Genomic DNA, 19,636 nt, shown 5'->3' on the forward strand with positions numbered 1-19,636 from the left:
GCATCTGTCAAATATTTATCTTATTTCAAAACATCTTTGGGTTGCTAGACGTTCGCGTTATATGCCCACCCACAAAGATGAGTCAATGTTGTCCACAGTTGTAAATKGCAGACAGATCAAACATGCTGATGATGAGAAATCATGGCAGAACCACACTTAATTGTTCTCCAGGGAATACATCAATCGATAATGTATATTGTATGTAATGCACATTTTTGGATTAGGGACAGACATTTCATGGCACTTCGCTATTCGCTATTTTCTGAGCAGGTTAGGGAAAACATTTTCGCTAACCCTAACCCTTTTCCTAACCTTAACCTAATGATCATAACATGCTGCGTAAATTTTCCTAACGTGTTACGAAAAAGTCACTTCTGGTCGTTACTATATCGAAGTGGCGTGAAAAGAGTTTGTTTCTCTTTTGAATTATACAGTATGTCAAATGTCGAAGCTTGTTATCAAAATGCTTCCTTCCCTCTGTTGCCCATGACCTATCATTACATCAACAAGATGTGGACGTTCAAAGGGAAACTGAAGTCCCGCCTCTCCCAAATTGATTGGTTGCAGAAGCAAWCCCATTGGACGTCAACCTGCCAGTTTCCTGACGAAAGCAATATTTCAGGAAAGGACATCCAACGTGGTGAGAACCGTGTTATCAGGTTAACACTTTTACCTTTCTAGTCTTGTGGTTTAAAGTTCGCTTTTAGCAGTCATATTGCACGGACGAGTAGAGTGAACCTAAATATGTTGTAACTGTTTCAGYTCAGAGGCTTTTGCCCGAAAAATAAGGAAAACGTAGCTACATGCTGCTGGCTAGTTAGCTAGTATAGCTAACGTTACATAGTTACACGTTTTGCGTTGCTAGCTACAGTTTCAGCAAAGTTGGTTTAGAAACTGTGGTTTCAATTAAGAGTAAGATCTCTTCATGGTCACACTGTCAATAATTAGTTACAATGTATCACGTTGCCTGTTGACGGTTACCTGACGAACGCTCAACTCCATTCTCTTATGTCGAGGCTGAGTTGAGGAACGTTATTGATAACTGATCGCGCGATTTTCTAGCAACAACATTGAGTCACCATCAGTCGATACTTGTAAATTACGAAAACGCTTATGGAGCGGTCGAAATGTACACAATTGTTACTTGGATAAAAATGGCGGAGGTCGTGCTATTTAAACATTTCAATCAGGGGCAGGGTTTKGTTTTTTTTTCTTCATTTTGTCCGGGGGGGGGTCTAGGAGGGTGTCCACATGTTCCGGTTTGTGCGGGACAGTCCTGCATTTTGGCCCTTTGTCCCGTAACCAAACAATTATGTCTTGCATTTTCTGTGTGGCCCTAACTTTTTCGTGTGAGATGCTTAAGTAAGTGCTATGTATGTATATTATGCTGACATTTTTTGTAATCTTATCAACACATTCAAACTCTACTCATTTAGATTTTTTTTGTCCTGTATTTTGGTCAGACATTATAACCGTCTCTTGCAGTCACGTTGCAGTCACGCCTACTGGTGATGTTGAATACTTCTCCAATCATTGTTGAGATCTGATATTCTGTGTTATATTTCTAAGAAAATGTACTTCCTGAGTTTTTGCGCTGCTAGGATGGTGCATATAAAAATAGACTACACTGTATTACACCCCGTTGCTGCAATAACAGCTTCCACTCTTTTGGCAAGGCTTTCCACRAGATGTTGGAACATTGCTGAAGGGACTTGCTTCCATTCAGCCACAAGAGCATTAGTGAGGTTGGGCACTGATTTTGGGCGATTAGGCCTGGCTCGCAGTCGGTGTTCCAATTCATCCCAAAGGTGTTTGATGGGGTTGAGGTCAGGGCTCTGTGCAGGCCAGTCAAGTTCTTCCACACCGATCTCGACAAACCATTTCTGTATGGACCTCGCTTTGTGCACAGGGGCATTGTCATGCTGAAACAGGAAAGGGCCTCCCCCAAACTGTTGCCTTAAAAAGTTGAAGCACAGAATTGTCTAGAATGTCATTGTATGCTGTAGTGTTAAGATTTCCCATCACCGGAACTAAGGGGCCTAGCCAGAACCATGAAGAACAGCCCCAGACCATTATTCCTCCTCCACCAAACTTTACAGTTGGCACTATGGGGCAGGTAGCGTTCTCCTGGCATCCGTCAAAAGCAGATTCGTCRGTCGAACTGCCATATGGTGTAGCGTGATACATCACTCCAGAGAACACGTTTCCACTGCTCCAGAGTCAAATGGCGGCAAGCTTTACACCACTCCAGCCGATGCTTGGCATTGCGCATGGTGAGTTTAGGCTTGTGTGCGGCTGCTCGGCCATGGAAACCCATTTCATGAKACTCCCAACGAACAGTTKTTGTGCTGACGTTGCTTCCAGAGGCAGTTTGGAACTCGGTAGTGAGTGTTGCAACCGAGGACAGACTATTTTTGCGCCACGTGCTTCTCCTCTCGGCGGTCCCGTTCTATGAGCTCGTGTGGCCTACTACTTCGCGGCTGAGCCGTTGTTGCTCCTAGACGTATCCTCTTCACAGTAACAGCGCTTACAGTTGACCAGGGCAGTTGTAGCAGTGCAGAAATTTGACGAACTGACTTGTTGGAAAGGTGGCATCCTATGACGGTGGGTGCCACGTTGAAAGTCACTGAGCACTGTCAGTAAGGCCATGCTACTGCCAATGTTTGTCTATGGAGATAGCATGGCTGTGTACTCAGTTTTGTACACCTGTCAGCAACAACGGGTGTGGCTGAAATAGGTGAATCCAATCATTTGAAGGGGTGTCCACATACTTTTGTGTTTATAGMGTATCTCAGTGTCAGTGAAGTACTTGGTGTGTTAAGTTAACCAGGGCTCAAATTGATATGTGAGGGTAAATGCTAAAAGCATAGACCTGATTCTATAAAGATGCTTTAGTCCGCGATGCTTTATGCTAGAAACAAGCTGTAAAATGCAGGGGAAAGACCTGACTCCGATGCATATGGGTTATCTTTGGTTTGTGTCTGACATTGAGGCAGCGCTACAATCTTTTATTGCAGAGGAAGTACAGTAATGTGATTCTGTCACTATCAATTGACGTTCAACATTTTAACAGGCTATTAAACAACATACTATCTGTAAATTAGTCAGGAGCAAACCTGTATTATTTAGGCTATATTATTATTAGGCATACACTCATTCTACAGTGCCACTGAATTCTCTTTTAGAGACAGGAGTTTGGCCCGTCATTGGTTTGAGGAGCATGCGTGAGCTATGCATGCTTAGTTTGTAAATTTAACCTAGCAGATGCTCTTATATTCCCATGCCCTGATCACAGTCAACACATCTATTTTGTAACAACAATATCATGGAATTAAAATTATAGTTTCCCAAGTGAAAAAAAATGACAAGTGTATAGACACTGAGTATACCAAACATTAGGAACAACTTCCTAATATTGAGTTGCGCACCCCTCCCTCCTCCCCCATTTGCCCTCAGAACAGCCTCAATTTATCGGGGCATGGACTCTACAAGGTGTCGGAAAAATGTTCCACAGGGATGCTGGCCCATGTTGACTCCAATGCTTCCCACAGTTGTCAAGTTGMCTGGATGTCCTTTGGGTGGTGGACCATTCTTGATACACACAGGAAACTGTTGAGTGTGAAAAACCCAGCAGCGTTGCAGTTCTTGACACAAARCGGTGCGCATGGCACCTACTACCCTATCCTGTTCAAAGGCGCTTACATTTTTTGGTCTTGCCGATTTACCCTCTGAATGACATACACTATCCACGTCTAAATTGTCTCAAGGCTTAAAAATCCTTCTTTAACCTGTCTCCTCCCCTTCATCCACACTGATTGAAGTGGATTTAACAAGTTACATCAATAAGGGGATCCTAGCTTTCACCTGGTCAGTCTGTCATGGAAAGAGCAGGTGTTATTAATGTTTTGTACACTGTGTAGGCCTACTTTAATGTATACGGCTGCTGTGTTAAAAAWCAAATGACGTTTTCTAATTCATTGATGATCAGATACTTCAGATGTAACTGGTTCTGTTGTTGCTTCATTCTTACAGTTGATAGACAAGTTTAGATCTGTTCCAAACTTAGACTATCCTCTTTTTTAACAATCGCCMGTATAGGAATCACAACGTCTGGTGCTGCAGCATGCACTCATTCGTTGTCGTGCTCTGTTGTGGAACAGAGAAATGCGTTTATAAAATGCTATTTTTTTCTCGGACCGCAAATAAGATGATAGATTCATGCAGTGCTTTTATTATAATGGGGATCATTTCACCCTTGTCCGCGGTGGTCTGCAAATCAACAATCTTCTGGCTACTTTCCCATGTAATGCTTAGAAAACAAAGAAGAGTTTCTAAACTTCATATGGAAGGCTCTGGTCCGCCCTAGGAGTGAGAGTATATGGTAGGCAAGTTCTCTGCTATTCATTTGATGTTTTAATGATTTGGTATGGGGGGTGTCACTTGTTTTTCAAGTGTTCAGYGAGGGTAAAATTATATTTGACTAAATAAAGGGAGGACCATCCGTTTTTATTTCAGAGTTCAGACTTCCTCCAGGTATCTGTCATTATAAATAACATARAGTCCCTTACCTGTAACCTACCTATGTTTGTCCTGTACAACTGTGGCCCTTACCTGTAACCTACCTATGTTTGTCCTGTACAACTGTGGCCCTTACCTGTAACCTACCTATGTTTGTCCTGAACAACTGTGGCCCTTACCTGTAACCTACCTATGTTTGTCCTGTACAATACTGTGACCCTTACCTGTAACCTACCTATGTTTGTCCTGTACAACTGTGGCCCTTACCTGTAACCTACCTATGTTTGTCCTGTACAACTGTGGCCCTTACCTGTAACCTACCTATGTTTGTCCTGTACAACTGTGGCCCTTACCTGTAACCTACCTATGTTTGTCCTGTACAACTGTGGCCCTTACCTGTAACCTACCTATGTTTGTCCTGTACACTGTGGCCCTTACCTGTAACCTACCTATGTTTGTCTGTACACTGTGGCCTTACCTGTAACCTACCTATGTTTTGTCCGTACAACTGTGGCCCTTACCTGTAACCTACCTATGTTTGTCCTGTACAACTGTGGCCCTTACCTGTAACCTACCTATGTTTGTCCTGTACAACTGCGGTTCTTCTGCGTGGGTGCTGAAATTCCTACTTTTTAAAATAAAAATGTTGGTGGTTGTATTCAGTAAAAGTGTTTATTAAAAGTATGAATTTCAGCATCCTGCGTAAGGGCCACAGTTATACAGGACAAACAAGCGTTTTCAGAATTGACATTTTTACAAGTATTGACTGATGGTGACTCAATGTTGTTGCTAGCAAATCGCTCGACCAGGTATCAATACTCAACTCTGCCTCGATATAAGAGAATGGAGTCGAGCGTTCCTCAGCTAGTTGAAGGTCTATCTGTTGTAACGTTAGGTCCTATGCTCTGATTCATTTCTTCAAAATGAAAGCTTAATTTGACGTTGGGTTGACTTTGACTGTTTTAGCATATGACTGTTGTAATAGGTTTGACATTGTGGGGCAGAACCACCAGAGTCATTCCACTATCTTTGGCAGGATACAGCCATAACTGCCCAATATCAATTTCACAACACAATGTAGGTTGATCCACTGGGTGGCGATCAAGATCATGTTTTTCATCCTCAGAAATGTTACACCATGTATTTTCTTGATCATTCCTTGACAATGGCAGTTGTGCTTTTAATAGAGTATCTTTTTCGAATTCCTAATTCATATGATCGTTGAGCTCTAAAATGGAGCCTGGATGCATGAGCATGATTGTCGTCATTATGGGAGATTAYCAGATAATCCCCAGATCTTTAAACGGTCACTAATTACTCTGACATTTACCCTCTCYGCGTAATTGCTCCCCTATTGAAGAGGTGCATTAATCATCATATTCTTACTACAGTACCACCCTTTATATTTGCACAGCAGAACGGTTTGYGGGATGGCGGGTCCCAGAAAGATTGCGTCATTTCGCCTGCCTCCCCTGCCCACCATTGGGGAGGTAATCAAACTGTACAACCTGCGAGCAGAGAAACAGCTGTCCCAGAACTTTCTACTGGACATGAGGCTCACAGGTGAGTCAGCTGCCTCCTCTAGCTGCAATGCACCAACACCTGGTACACTGTGTCTTCTACACAATGGTGTTTTTCCTTCCCCCTGTTCACATCACATTTAGTGTACTGGACTGAAGTGCCCACATAGGCTTGTCCACAAGCAGCAGACACTACCGATGTGATTCTATCAGTGATGCAGTGCTGCAGATCTGATCTGGTGCCCTTGAACAAYGTTTCTGTTTTAGATAAAAGCATTACAGAAGCATAGCCAGCTTTGCCAAGGAGAGATGGGAGCCAGGCATATGCCTATGCTAAAATACAGTGCCACTGCCCACCTTTATTTCGCCTGCAAGTCATATACATATGGAAGCCACTATTCTTGAATATCAGAATGTCATAATAAAAGATGCATGTAACATCAACTAGATAGTGCATTGATACAGGTAACTGCCAAAATAAAGGAAACACCAACATAGTGATTTAATAGGGTGTTGGGCCACCAGAACAGATTCAATGCTTAGGGCCCAATTACATTTATTGTATTTCCCCCCCCCCTGATTTTGTTTTATTAATTTTAATCTGTCATATTTTTTCAGGGTTCAGTTTACCAATTTTGGGGGGGTTTTGTTTTCAAAGTCAGACTTTTTTTTAAATAGAAAAATAACTACATGTTTTAAGTCCACAACAATGATTAAACCACACCAGAAGACCACTTGAGGTCTGGGAAAAGTCTAAGGAATTTGGATTTTTGGGTGTAGGCCTAGATAAACTTTAATGTAAGTGGGCACAAGCAAGAGAGGGTTTTTTGGTTCTGTGCTCATGTGACTGCAGAGTTYGCAAAACAAATGGAKACTGGATTGATGCAAATACTAGTTRATATTGTTGAATTCCATCTTAATGTCTGGATTCCGTCCCCATTCTCCTTTTTACAAAGCCCTAAATGTACTTTGGCATAGATTCTATAAGTGTCTGGAACTCTATTGCAGAGATGCAACACCATTCTTCCATGAAAAATTCCATAATGTGTTGTTTTGTTGATGGTGGTTGAAAACACTGTCTCAGGTGTGGCTCCAGAATCTCCATAAGTGRTCAWTTGGGTTGAGATCTGGTGACTGAGACACACACACCCTTTAAACCCTCAATGCTCCTATGAGACCCCTCTTTCAAAGTCACTGAGATCTCTTCTTTTAGCCATGGTAGCCAAAATAATGGGCAACTGGGCATTTTAATACATGACCCTAAGCATGATGGGATGTTAATTGCTTTAAATACCGAGGAACCACACCTGTGTGGAAGCACCTGCTTTCAATATAGTTCGTATCCTTCATTTACTCGAGTGTTTCCTGTAATTTGGCAGTTATCTGTACATGGTTCCCCTTTATTATATCCAACCCATTCCAATGTGAGTAAGTAGTACACCCTGGTCGCTGTGTGTTTTCTGAACTGTGTAGATAAGATTGTGCGCCAGGCAGGCAGTCTGAGGGACGCCCATGTGTGTGAGGTGGGTCCTGGACCTGGAGGTCTGACCCGCTCCATCCTCAACGCTGGGGCTGCAGACCTGCTGGTGGTGGAGAAGGACAACCGCTTTATACCTGGACTGCAGGTACCTAACAGGAGAACATGCAGGAAGGGGTTGTCTTTCAAAYAATTGCCGAAATTGGAAACAGTAAAGTGGTTTTTAATTTCTCAAGTACCTGTAAGATGCAATGTTCGTTTCCACAGCTCTTGTCTGAAGCAGCACCAGGGAAGCTCAGGGTTGTCCATGGTGACATACTCACATACAGAATGGACAGAGGATTCCCAGATGTCATAACCAAGGCATGGGAGGATGGTGAGTGAGATGAAAAAGTAGACTTAGTATTGAGGTGGATTTGTCACCTGCCTGGTTGATGGAAGTGCCTACTAGATTGTTTTATATCTGGAACAAAAAGTACATTGATTTTGTGCCATGTTTTGCAACATGCAACAGTGTGGTTGACTACAACTGTCCCTGCTCAGATCCGCCGGACCTGCATATCATAGGGAACCTTCCCTTCAGTGTGTCCACTCCTCTCATCATCAAGTGGCTGGAGAACATATCCAACAGAACTGGACCATTTGTTTACGGCCGGACCAGACTCACCCTTACCTTTCAGAAAGAGGTGGCAGAAGTATGTATGCTGTCCAGTACTGTTTATTCTCACTCAGTCGGTTTTCCMGAATTTCCATTTGTATTATTCAGCGTTGATCTACTGTTCAGGGGTATAAATGATACAGACCAAATATGTTGGGTTCTCCTCTCCAGAGGTTGACAGCCAGCACAGCCAGCAGACAGAGGAGTCGTCTGTCCATCATGGCCCAGTACCTCTGTACTGTAAAGAGCTGCTTCACCATCCCAGGACGGGCCTTCATCCCCAAACCTGAGGTAGGACCCCACGCTCTGCTTTACTCTGCCCACTACACACGCACACGCCATCTTGGCTGTATATCGAAGATGATAATGACAATGCTCCATGGTGACAAAGTTGAAGATGACAAATATCCACACCGCGATAAATTGACAATTATTTGCGATAACGATAAATCTGCTCTAAATTACGATCAATAATTTTTTGGGGAGGTGCTACAGCTGGGCGATATGGACAAAAAGTCATAGAACTGTTTTGCTCGATAACAACAAKTACAATGATAATGTTTTAATGGACAGTTACTTAGCGGCAGAGCCCCGAGACCTTTTTTTCCCGGTGTCAAGTAAGACGACTGAAATGGTGGTCTATGATTTAAAAAATGCAGCTATTTCATCGAACATATCCAGGAAATGCATGATTATATTTTGATGTGCAACCTGTCAAAATAGAATCCAGAATTAGCAGACTTATTTTTTACATCTTGTGCAAATTGGTGCATATTGGCCTATAAGCTACACTGAGTGTACAAAACATTATGAACACCTGCTCTTTCCATGAGATAGACTGACCAGGTGAATCCAGGTGAAAGCTGTGATCCCTTATTGATGTTACTGCTGGGCATCAAAACCATACTAACTACAGCCTACTCCAGTTGTAAATGGGTGTCGTGAACTCAATGTTAAGAGGTGAGAAATACATAATCTGTGACTCTCCTCTATAGAACTAGAACAACAGTAGTTGCTTTGAAAACGGCCTTTCCAGCAATCCCCTTTAAGCAACGGTCACATGCCTGTGCTGCTCAGAATGCATCCCTCCTCCGTGCGCACAGTGGGGAGYGGGAATGAGAGTCAGCAGGCCACAGCGAAACAGGGACCGGCAGATACTTTCATAGTAGGAATCCACATAATGCATATATTACCGTTGACCAAATAATGGCTTTAGAACGCTCTACAGAAACGTTGTGTAGCAAAGTCGCAGAAAATGACCGACGTCAGCAAAATGCTTTGGAAAGAGGAAGGCCATGTTGGAATACGTCATTTTATTTGGTCTATCGTCCCAGCTCTTAAACCTTACCCGTGTTCAAAACACTAGCTGTAACTGTAGCAGGCCGTTGCTTATCAACAGATAGTTTGTTGATAGTATGATCATCTGTTACAGCATCTACAGATGGAAAGTCCGGACTATCCACATAACGTGTGACCCCTGTTTACTCTCTGTTCTCCTCTTCCTCCATTGCCCCCATTTCTTTGTCATTCAAGTCTTTCTGCTACTGTCACTCGACTCTTTGTGAGACACGTACAGTACAAGGGTTCATTACGGCTGCGTTAAATCAATGTTGTCTCAGAAGTGTCTTTGGAATTGTGACAATTGGGTAATTATGCCTGGTGGGTATTTGAGATGCAGTGCTATCACACAGAGCAGTAATGAGAGCTCGATCCCTTTCACAGTCTTAGGTCTGTGAAACTGGTGAGGGGAATGATTATTATGTACAATTATAGGCCTAGGCTACAGACTACAGAGAATGATGTTTCTCTGTTCTTGGGGATGGGCTTTAGGTTGGACTTGGGTCCCCTGAAGAAGTTGTCCCTCTTTGAAAGCCCTCTGTTAGTAAATATTTCATCTGTCTGGAATGGATGGAGTAAGGGWAGAACAGAGGAGCAGTGAAGTGAATGAAACTAGGGCTGATTGTTCATTCCCTTAGAAGAAATAGCTTCAATGATTATTTTATCACGCAGAGGCGGCTTTTACGCTATCTCTGTGTGTTCTTGTGTGTGTGTCCGAGTGTGTCTAAATGTACACGTGCCACGCGTGTATGTGCGCAGGCATGCGTGTATGTGGGTCTGAGTAGTGTGTGTTTGTGCTGCAGTTGTTCATTTGTGCTCATGCATGTTTATGTAGGATATCCGTGATTTTAAATTTCAGTCATTTAGCAGAGGCTCTTATCCAGAGCAACTTAGTTAGTGCATTAATCTTAAGATACAGTAGCTAGGTGAGAGAACCACATATCACAGGCAACATTTTTTTCTCAAAGTAGCTGTCAGTAGAGTCAGAGCTAGAAGGGGTGGGGGGGGGGGGGATCAAGTGCACGTGCTGGTTAAGTGTTCTTTATTTTTGGGGGGTGGGGGGGTTGAGGTGAGGAGGAGGATAATTTAAGATACTGTTTGAAGAGATAGGGTTTCAGATGTTCTCGGAAGATGGGCAGGGACTCTGCTGTCCTAGCTTCAGGAGGAAGCTGGTTCCACCATTGGGGTGCCAGGACAGAGAAGAACTTGGACTGGGCTGAGCGGGAGCTGCCCTCCCATAGGGGTGTGAGGGCCTAGAGACCTGAGGTGGAAGAACGGAGTGCTCGGGTTGGGGTGTAGGGTTTGAGCATAGCCTGAAGGTAGGGAGGGGCAGTTCCTTTTGCTATTCCATAGGTAAGCACCATGTTCTTGTAGTGGATGCAAGCTTCAACTAGAAGCCAGTGGAGTGTGTGGAGGAGCAGGGTGACATGAGKGAACTTGAAAGGGAAGGTTGAAAAACAGGCGGGCTTCTGCGTTCTGGATAAGTTGCAGGGGTTTGATGGCAAAAGCGGGGAGCCCAGCCAACAGCTAATTGCAGTAGTCCAGACGGGAGAGGACAAGTGCCTGGATTAAGACCTGCGCAGCTTCCTGTGTGAGGTAGGGTCGTACTCAACGTATGTTGTAGAGCAGGTATTCCCAAACTGGGGGCAATGCCATCGGGGGTACGCCAAATAAAAATGTGATTCACATTTTTTTTTTAAGGGGCTTTACATTTGGGTGAGATTTTTTGAGTAGCCTCGTTGAGTAGCCTCGTTTCACTGCCAAAAATAAAATGAAACCATCTAGTGTTCAGCGAAATAACAACACAATGTCAAATACAGGTAGCCTAGTCAAATAATTAATAACGAGTTCCTGAATCTAGGATTACAGGAACTCTCCGCAACTATATTCAATGTGCGGGACAAYATTGAGGCTATGATTAAGAAGTTGGAGCTCTTTTCTGTCCACTTTAACAAGGACAACACACAGGTCTTTCCATCAGTGTATGATTTTTTTGTGAGCAAATGAACTCAAGCTTATGGACAATGTCAAATGTGATGTAGCGAAGAACCTGAGTGAGCTGGGTGCGCAGGTACTTTCCCGAAACGGATGACACAAACAACTTGATTCGTTATCCCTTCCATGCCCTGCCTCCAGTCCACTTACTGATATCTGAACAAGAGAGCCTCATCGAAATTGCAATAAGCAGTTCTGTGAAAATTGAATTCAATCAGAAGCCACTGCCAGATTTCTGGATTGGGCTGCGCTCAGAGTATTCTGCCTTGGAAAATCGCGCTGTTAAGACACTGATGCCTTTTGCAACCATGTACCTATTTGAGAGTGGATTCTCGGCCCTCACTAGCATGAAAACTAAATACAGGCACAGACTGTGTGTGGAAAATGATTTAAGACTGAGACTCTCTCCAATACAACCCAACATTGCAGAGTTATGTGCATCCTTTCAAGCACACCCTTCTCATTAACCTGTGGTGAGTTATTCGCAATTATTGAGGAACAAATAAGGTTTTATATGTAAGATGGCTAAATGAAGAGAAAAATGATTTATTATTTTTCTATTATTATTTGTGCCCTGAAGAGCTCTTTGTCACTTCCCACGAGCTGGGTCGTGACAAAAACTCACACTCTTGTCAATACTGTGAAGTGCAGTCATGGACAAAGTTAGGACCTTGATATTAACTGCTTCTGAGGCAGTACAGTAGTATGAGAGTACATCAGTGGGAGTTATTTCACCCAAGAAATCTACTACTGGCCATATCAATGCTAAGAAGCAATGCATACGAGGTAGGATGGGTATTGGAGAGTGAAGCTGTATTGCTGAAGGCTGTGTGTCTCTGTCTGAGGAGGCCTGGTGGAGCAGAGTGCGCTCTTAGCTAGAGGGGAGCGTTCACATAGCCGAGCMAGACAAATCCAACACATCTAATCTAATTGGCGGTGTTATCTTGCTCTCTGTAGCTTTGGATCAATTCATTAATACAGATGAAGGAACATTGCTGCTGCGTAGCTGTAATTATACTCGTCAACAGTTCTAAGAAAATGTGTCACAAAGAACCTGACGCCCCACCCACACACTGCTGTCTCCCATTTTTAGAAGCAGGGACCGTGTCAGCCATACAGCAATTAGCAGTGTGACACCCCCCCCCCCCCCTCACCTTAGTTGTGAAAATGCATTTAATAGTTGTACACTCTAACCAACAAACAACAATAAAACCCAATGGAGAGAAAATGGCAATTATTGGAGTGTTTAATTAAGCAATAAGGCCTGAAGAGGTGTGGTATATTGCCAATATACCACGGCTAAGGGCTATTCTTATGCACAACGCTACACGGAGTGCCTGGTAAAGCCATTAGCCGTGGTATATTGGCCATATAACACAACCCCCCGAGGTACCCTATTGCTATTATATAAACTGGTTACCAACGTAATTAAAACAGCAACAAAAAAAATCTTGTCATACCTGTGGTCTGAACCATTGAATCCATTTTACATTAGCAGCTGCTGGCCCATATTGACCTGTTGTGAGGAGATGGGCCTTATCCTTTGCATTATCTTATCTTTGGAATTAACGCACTGGCTACCTCTGTAACATTGGCTGTGTTTAGACAGGCAGCGCAATTCTGATATATTTTTTAAACTATTTTGTCTTTTGACCAATCAGATTAGCTCTGAAAAAGATCTGATGTGATTGTTCAAAAAACCTATTAGTGGAAAAAAATGTCAGAGCCTGTCTAAACGCAGACAATGTTATAGAGGTAGCCAGTGTGGTGGTGAATGGTGATACAGGCCATTTGTACATTTTTAAATTACACTACCGTTCAAAAGTTTGGGGTCACTTCGAAATGTCCTTGTTTTTGAAAGAAAAGCAAATTTTTTGTCCATTAAAATAACATCAAATTGATCAGAAATACAGTGTAGACATTGTTAATGTTGTAAATTACTATTGTAGCTGGAAACGACAGTTTGCGCTGGTCTGTGAAGGGAGTAGTACACAGCGTTGTACGAGATCTTCAGTTTCTTGACAATTTCTCACATGGAATTGCTTTCATTTCTCAGAACAAGAATAMACTGACGAGTTTCAGAAGAAATGTCTTTGTTTCTGGCCATTTTCAGCCTGTTATCGAACCCACAAATGCTGATGCTCCAGATACTCAACTAGTCTAACGAAGGCCAATTTTATTGCTTCTTTAATCAGAACAATAGTTTTCAGCTGTGCAAACATAATTGTAAAAGGGTTTTCTAATGATTAATTAGCCTTTTAAAAATGATAAACTTGGATTAGCTAACACAATGTGCCATTGGAACACAGGAGTGATGGTTGCTGATAATGGACCTCTATACGCCTATGTAGATATTCCATTAGAAATCAGACGTTTCCAGCTACAATAGCAATAGTCATTTACAACATTAACAATGTCTGTACTGTATTTCTGATCAGTTTGATGTTATTTTAATGGACAAAAAATTAGCTTTTCTTTCAAAAACAAGGACATTTCTAAATTACCCCAAACTTTTGAACGGTAGTGTACATTTTTATGTTCAGAGAAAAACAAATGGTTTTATTGGCTTAATGGAAAGCACATGAAGTGCATTAATGGCTGTGTCTGATTAATATTCTGACGGAGGGTCAAGGAGTTTGTGACCTCAGCTACAGAGACTGGAGATCATGTGACACTGTTGTGGTCATTTGCCTTCAACATCATAGCCCATCCTGTGTTGTTTTTCAGCCAACCCTGCATTTCTCACTGCCTTACTTAAAATGTAGGTTTATTTGTATGAAGAGTGGAAAGCATATCAGTGAGACTTGCCCATCCACTTCATCCTCTCTTCTAGCCTGCACAGTTCTTTCCTGGCAGAATGTGATTAAAATCTGCCTGTAATTGACGGCTCTATAAGTCTAAGAGCCACTCCATCACGTCCTAGAGTGCTGCTTCTCCACAGTAGACCCCCAGGCCTCCAAGCTCCACACACAGCCCAGCATGAGGAGAGGGTAGGACAGAGATTTAGAGATGGAGAGCTGGGAGTGTGAGTGGGAGAGAATGGGAGGTGGAGAGGGAGTGGGAGAGACAGAGCAGTAGGAGTGGGAATGCTGCGGCTTGCAGTCAGTGTGTCCTCCACATGGCGTAGGAGAGGAACGCCTGGAGACAGATTCATGACGTTGATGGATCTGAAGGGAGAGTGAAGCGGACCTCCAGCAGATGGTTGTCTGGGGCCGTCATCAGCCATCCTGAGTAATAGGAAACCCACAGTCCGTACAGATGTTTTCCTTGTACACAGACCCTACTGAGGACCACGGGTGAAATTAATACTGCTCGCTCTGCATTGTGGATCTCTTGTGGCTCATTGGTGTCAGATACTGAGATTTGGCCAATGAAGAGCCATTCCAAACTGCCATAGATGCAGATTCAGTATGCTGTTCACAACATAAATATGATTTTACTGAGTCAAAGTAAGTAAATCAGTCAATTGAAATGAATTCATTAGGCCCTAACCTATGGATTTCACATGACTGGGCAGGGGTGTAGCCATGGGTGGGCCTGAAGGGCATAGGCCCACCCACTTGACAGCCAGCCCTACCCACTGGGGAGCCAGGCCCAGCCAATCAGAATGAGTTTTCCCCCACAAAGGGCTTTATTACAGACATAAATACTCCTCAGATGATCCCACAAGTGAAGAATAGAGATGTGGAGGTCCTGGGCTGGTGTGGTTACACGTGGTCTGCGGTTGTGAGGCTGGTTGGACGTACTGCCAAATTTTCTAAAATGACATTGGAGACAGCTTATGGTAGAGAAATTAACATTAAATTCTCTGGCAACAGCTCTGGTGGACATTCCTGCAGTCACGCTCCCTCAACTTGAGACATCTATGGCATTGTGTTGCGTGACACATCAACCAGGATTAAGGGGCAGGGCAATTTGTGACTTGTTTTGGGTAATCAGTGGTTGTATTCAGGGGGGGGGGGGGGGGTTCACCTCTCCTAGGCAATCAGCAATTAGTGCAGGGAGGTGTGCTCTCCACCTCTGCTAGGCAATTGGCAATTATTGTTAGTTCTTCAGTCTCCCCTGGTTTCTCAGCGGCAGCGGTCGTGTCAGTGGCGATTTTGTCTCAAAACTAAGACCGTCGCCGAAAAATGAAGACGGTTTTGCCGAGTTGTTGTGTGGAGTTTAGAGGAAGGAAAGAGAGGAAGGCTTAACACCACTCTCTCACTTGAGTATCTTAGCTAGTTGTTTACAGATCTCATTTTGCTCTTTTGTAGCTTTGTCAACTGTGTGTGTTTTCTATACGTGTTCGCACCTCTCCCTGTAYGCTTTAGACGCTCCCCACCACTTGGCTGCAACCCTTCTCATTTAGGCTACCCTGCACGCACAGCCCATGTGAAATTTCGGATCTCTGGCAGTGTTTGGGAATGGCTATCTGCGGTCAAGAACGCAGAGTTCATCTCAGCCTATGCTGCCCTTCAGTCCCTTGACTTTTTGGCCCTGACAGAGACATGGATCACCCCAGAGAACATCTGACTATATTTTCTCTTATATTCCGAGAGCATCTGGTCGTTGCGGTGGTGGCACAGGTCTACTCAAGTGGATATTTTTTTTCTCCTTCTCTCACATGTCCATCTCCTCATTTGAATTCCATACTGTCACTTGTCCACTCAAGCTTAACCTCACTAGGGTATGTGGGACGGTAGCGTCCCACCTCGTCAACAGCCAGTGAAACTGCAGGGCGTCAAATTCAAAACAACAGCAATCCCATAATTTAAATTCCTCAAACACACAAGTATTTTACACCATTTTAAAGATACACTTGTTGTAAATCCAGCCAAAGAGTCCGATTTCACAAAAGTTTTACGACGAAAGCACACCAAACGATTATGTTAGGTTAGCGCCAAGTCACAGGAAAAAGACAGCCATTTTTCCAGCCAAAGAGAGGAGTAACAAAAAGCAGAAATAGAGATAAAATGAATCACTAACCTTTGATGATCTTCATCAGATGACACTCATAGGACTTCATGTTACACAATACATGTATTTTTTGTTCGGTAAAGTTCATATTTATATCCAAAAATCTGAGTTTAGGTGGGAAGCTACTGTATCACTTGGCAAAAAGACAGAGAAAATGCAGAGCGCCAAATTCAAATGAATTACTATAAAAATCAAACTTTCATTAAATCACACATGAAAGATACCAAATTAAAGCTACACTGGTTGTGAATCCAGCCATGTCAGAATTCAAATAGGCTTTTCGGCGAAAGCAAACGATGCTATTATCTGAGGATAGCACCATTGTAAACAAAGAGAGAGAAGCATATTTCAACCCTGCAGGCGTGACACAAAACGCAGAAATAAAAATATAATTCATGCCTTACCTTTGACGAGCTTCTGTTGTTGGCACTCCAATATGTGCCATAAACATCACAAATGGTCCTTTTGTTCGATTAATTCCGTCGATATATATCCAAAATGTCCATTTATTTGGCGCGTTTGATCCAGAAAAACACTGGTTCCAAATTGTGAAACGTGACTACAAAATATCTCAAAGGTTACCTGTAAACTTTGCCCAAAAATTTCAAACTACTTTTGTAATAGAACTTTAGGTATTTTTTTACGTAAATAATAGATCAAATTGAAGACGGGATGATCTGTGTTCAATACAGGATTACAACCAACTGTAGCTAGCTTTCTGGTCATGCGCTTCTAACAAACAGGACATTTCGAGTGACCCTCTTTCAAGATGGCCGTACTTCTTCATTACACAAAGGAATAACCTCAACCAATTTCTAAAGACTGTTGACATCCAGTGGAAGCGGTAGGAACTGCAAGAAGGTCCCTTAGAAATCTGGTTTCCCTATGAAAACTCATTGAAAAGAGAGTGACCTCAAAAAGAAAATATATCTGAATGGTTTGTCCTCGGTGTTTCGCCTGCTAAATAAGTTCTGTTATACTCACAGACATGATTCAAACAGTTTTAGAAACTTCAGAGTGTTTTCTATCCAAATTTACTAATAATATACAGATCTTATCTTCTGGGGATGAGTAGCTGGCAGTTTAATTTGGGCATGCTTTTCATCCAAAATTCCGAATGCTGCCCCCTACCCAAGAGAAGTTAACATCTATTGCCCACCAGGTGCCCTTGGAGAGTTCCTTAATGAGTTTGACCACTTGATAAGCTCATTTCCTGACGATGGCTCACCGCTCTTCGTACTTGGCAACTTCAACCTACAGGTGTCTGCCTTCAATTATTTTCTTTCCAACTCCCTCATCTTTACTAGAGGCTGCTCGCCTACTAATCTCACTGAAACCCCCCCTCCAGGTCTCTGATCACTACTCTGTTTCCTTTTCTGTCTTCCTTTCCTCCAAACCTAACCACTCAGCCCCTACCCAGATGGTCATGCGCCGTTACAATCTTAGCTCTCTCTCTCCCACTACTCTTGCCTCTTCCATCCTATCATTTCTCCCTTCTGCAAAATCCTTCTGTCTTCTGATTCTGCCTCTTCGACCCTACTCTCCTCCCTTTTCCGCATCCTATGACTTGCACTGTCCCCTTTCCTCCCGGCTGGCTCGGCCCTCCTGCTCCGTGGCTGAGTGACTCATTGCGAGCTTACAGAACAAGGCTGCGGGCAGCTGGGAAAAAATGGAGGAAAACTAAACTTCCAGAGGACCTATCTTCTCTTCCTCTGTATCTGCTGCTAAAGCCACTTTCTGCCACTCTAAATTTCAACCCTAGGAAACTCTCTTCCACCTTCTCCTCCCTCCTTAATTGGGCTCCCAAGTGGCACATCGGCCTAAGGCACTGCATCTCATCACTACAGGCCCTGGCTCGATTCCAGGCTGTATAACAACCGGCTGTGATTGGGAGTCCCATAGGGCAGCGCACAATTGGCCCAGCGTCGTTAGGGTTTGGCCGGGGTAGGCCATCATTGTAAATAAGAATTTGACTTGCGTAGTAAAATAAAGGTGAAATAAAATAATCCTCACCTTCCTATCTGCGGACGACTTTGTCAACCACTTTGGGGAAAAAGGTTGACGACATCCGCTCCTCATTCACTCAGCCTATTGAGTTCACTGGTCCCACTCACACAGAACTACCCTACGCCTTGACCTCTGTCTCCCCTCTTTCTCAGGCTATGCACACTCTTGGATTGCATCCTACCTGACAGGCCGCTCCTACCAGGTGACGTGGAGAGGTTCTGTGTCTGCACCACGTACTCACTACTGGTGTCTCCCAGTGCTCGGTTCTAGGCCCTCTCCTCTTCTCTCTATACACCAAGTCACTCGGCTCTGTCATATCCTCACAGGGTCTCTCCTATCATTGCTATGCGGATGACACTCAATTACTTTTCACCTTCCCGCTTTCTGACACTCAGGTGGCGACACACACCTCTGGGTGCCTGGCAGATATCTCAACTTGGATGTCGGCCCACCACATCAAGCTCAACCTCGACAAGACGGAACTGCTCTTCCTCCCAGGGAAGGCCTGCCCGCTCAAAGACCTCTACATCACGGTTGACAACTCCACAGTGTCGCCCTCCCAGAGTGCAAAGAACCTTGGCATGACCCTAGACAACTCCCTGTCGTTTTCTGCAAACATCAAAGCAGTGACCTGCTCCTGCAGGTTCATGCTCTACAACATCTGTAGAGTATGGTCCTACCTCACACAGGAAGCGGCGCAGGTCCTAATCCAGGCACTTGTCCTCTCCCGTCTGGACTACTGCAATTAGCTGTTGGCTGGGCTCCCCGCTTTTGCCATCAAACTTATCCAGAACGCAGAAGCCCGCCTGTTTTTCAACCTTCCCTTTCAAGTTCGCTCATGTCACCCTGTTCCTCCACACACTCCACTGGCTTCCAGTTGAAGCTTGCATCCACTACAAGAACATGGTGCTTACCTATGGAATAGCAAGAGGAACTGCCCCTCCCTACCTTCAGGCTATGCTCAAACCCTACACCCCAACCCGAGCACTCCGTTCTGCCACCTCAGGTCTCACCTCAGGTCTCTTGGCCCTCACACCCCTATGGGAGGGCAGCTCCCGCTCAGCACAGTCCAAGTTCTTCTCTGTTCTGGCACTCCAATATTGGAACCAGCTTCCTCCTGAAGCTAGGGCAGCAGAGTCCTTGCCCATCTTCAGAGAAAATCTG

At 43.8% G+C, this 19,636-nt stretch overlaps 1 protein-coding gene across 4 annotated transcripts in view; it reads left to right on the forward strand.

Moving 5' to 3' along the window:
- Positions 1–568: 568 nt before the first annotated feature.
- The window catches only part of LOC111963158 (dimethyladenosine transferase 1, mitochondrial), a 41,918-nt gene continuing 22,850 nt past the window's right edge, over positions 569–19,636 (forward strand). The window contains exons 1-6 of one of the 4 annotated variants that reach the window (XM_023986401.2): positions 569–640; positions 5,933–6,081; positions 7,512–7,663; positions 7,783–7,891; positions 8,059–8,210; positions 8,345–8,464. In XM_023986401.2, the coding sequence (XP_023842169.1) occupies positions 5,949–6,081; positions 7,512–7,663; positions 7,783–7,891; positions 8,059–8,210; positions 8,345–8,464 (666 nt within the window). In that variant the 5' untranslated portion in view covers positions 569–640; positions 5,933–5,948. Of the gene's footprint in view, positions 660–5,932; positions 6,082–7,511; positions 7,664–7,782; positions 7,892–8,058; positions 8,211–8,344; positions 8,465–19,636 lie in introns of all 4 variants that reach the window. The other 3 variants (XM_023986400.1, XM_023986404.2, XM_023986402.1) reach the window with 3 other exon arrangements.

The sequence above is a fragment of the Salvelinus sp. IW2-2015 genome, linkage group LG4q.2 (genome assembly GCF_002910315.2).
Source record: "Salvelinus sp. IW2-2015 linkage group LG4q.2, ASM291031v2, whole genome shotgun sequence".
NCBI classification, from domain to species: Eukaryota; Metazoa; Chordata; class Actinopteri; order Salmoniformes; family Salmonidae; genus Salvelinus; species Salvelinus sp. IW2-2015.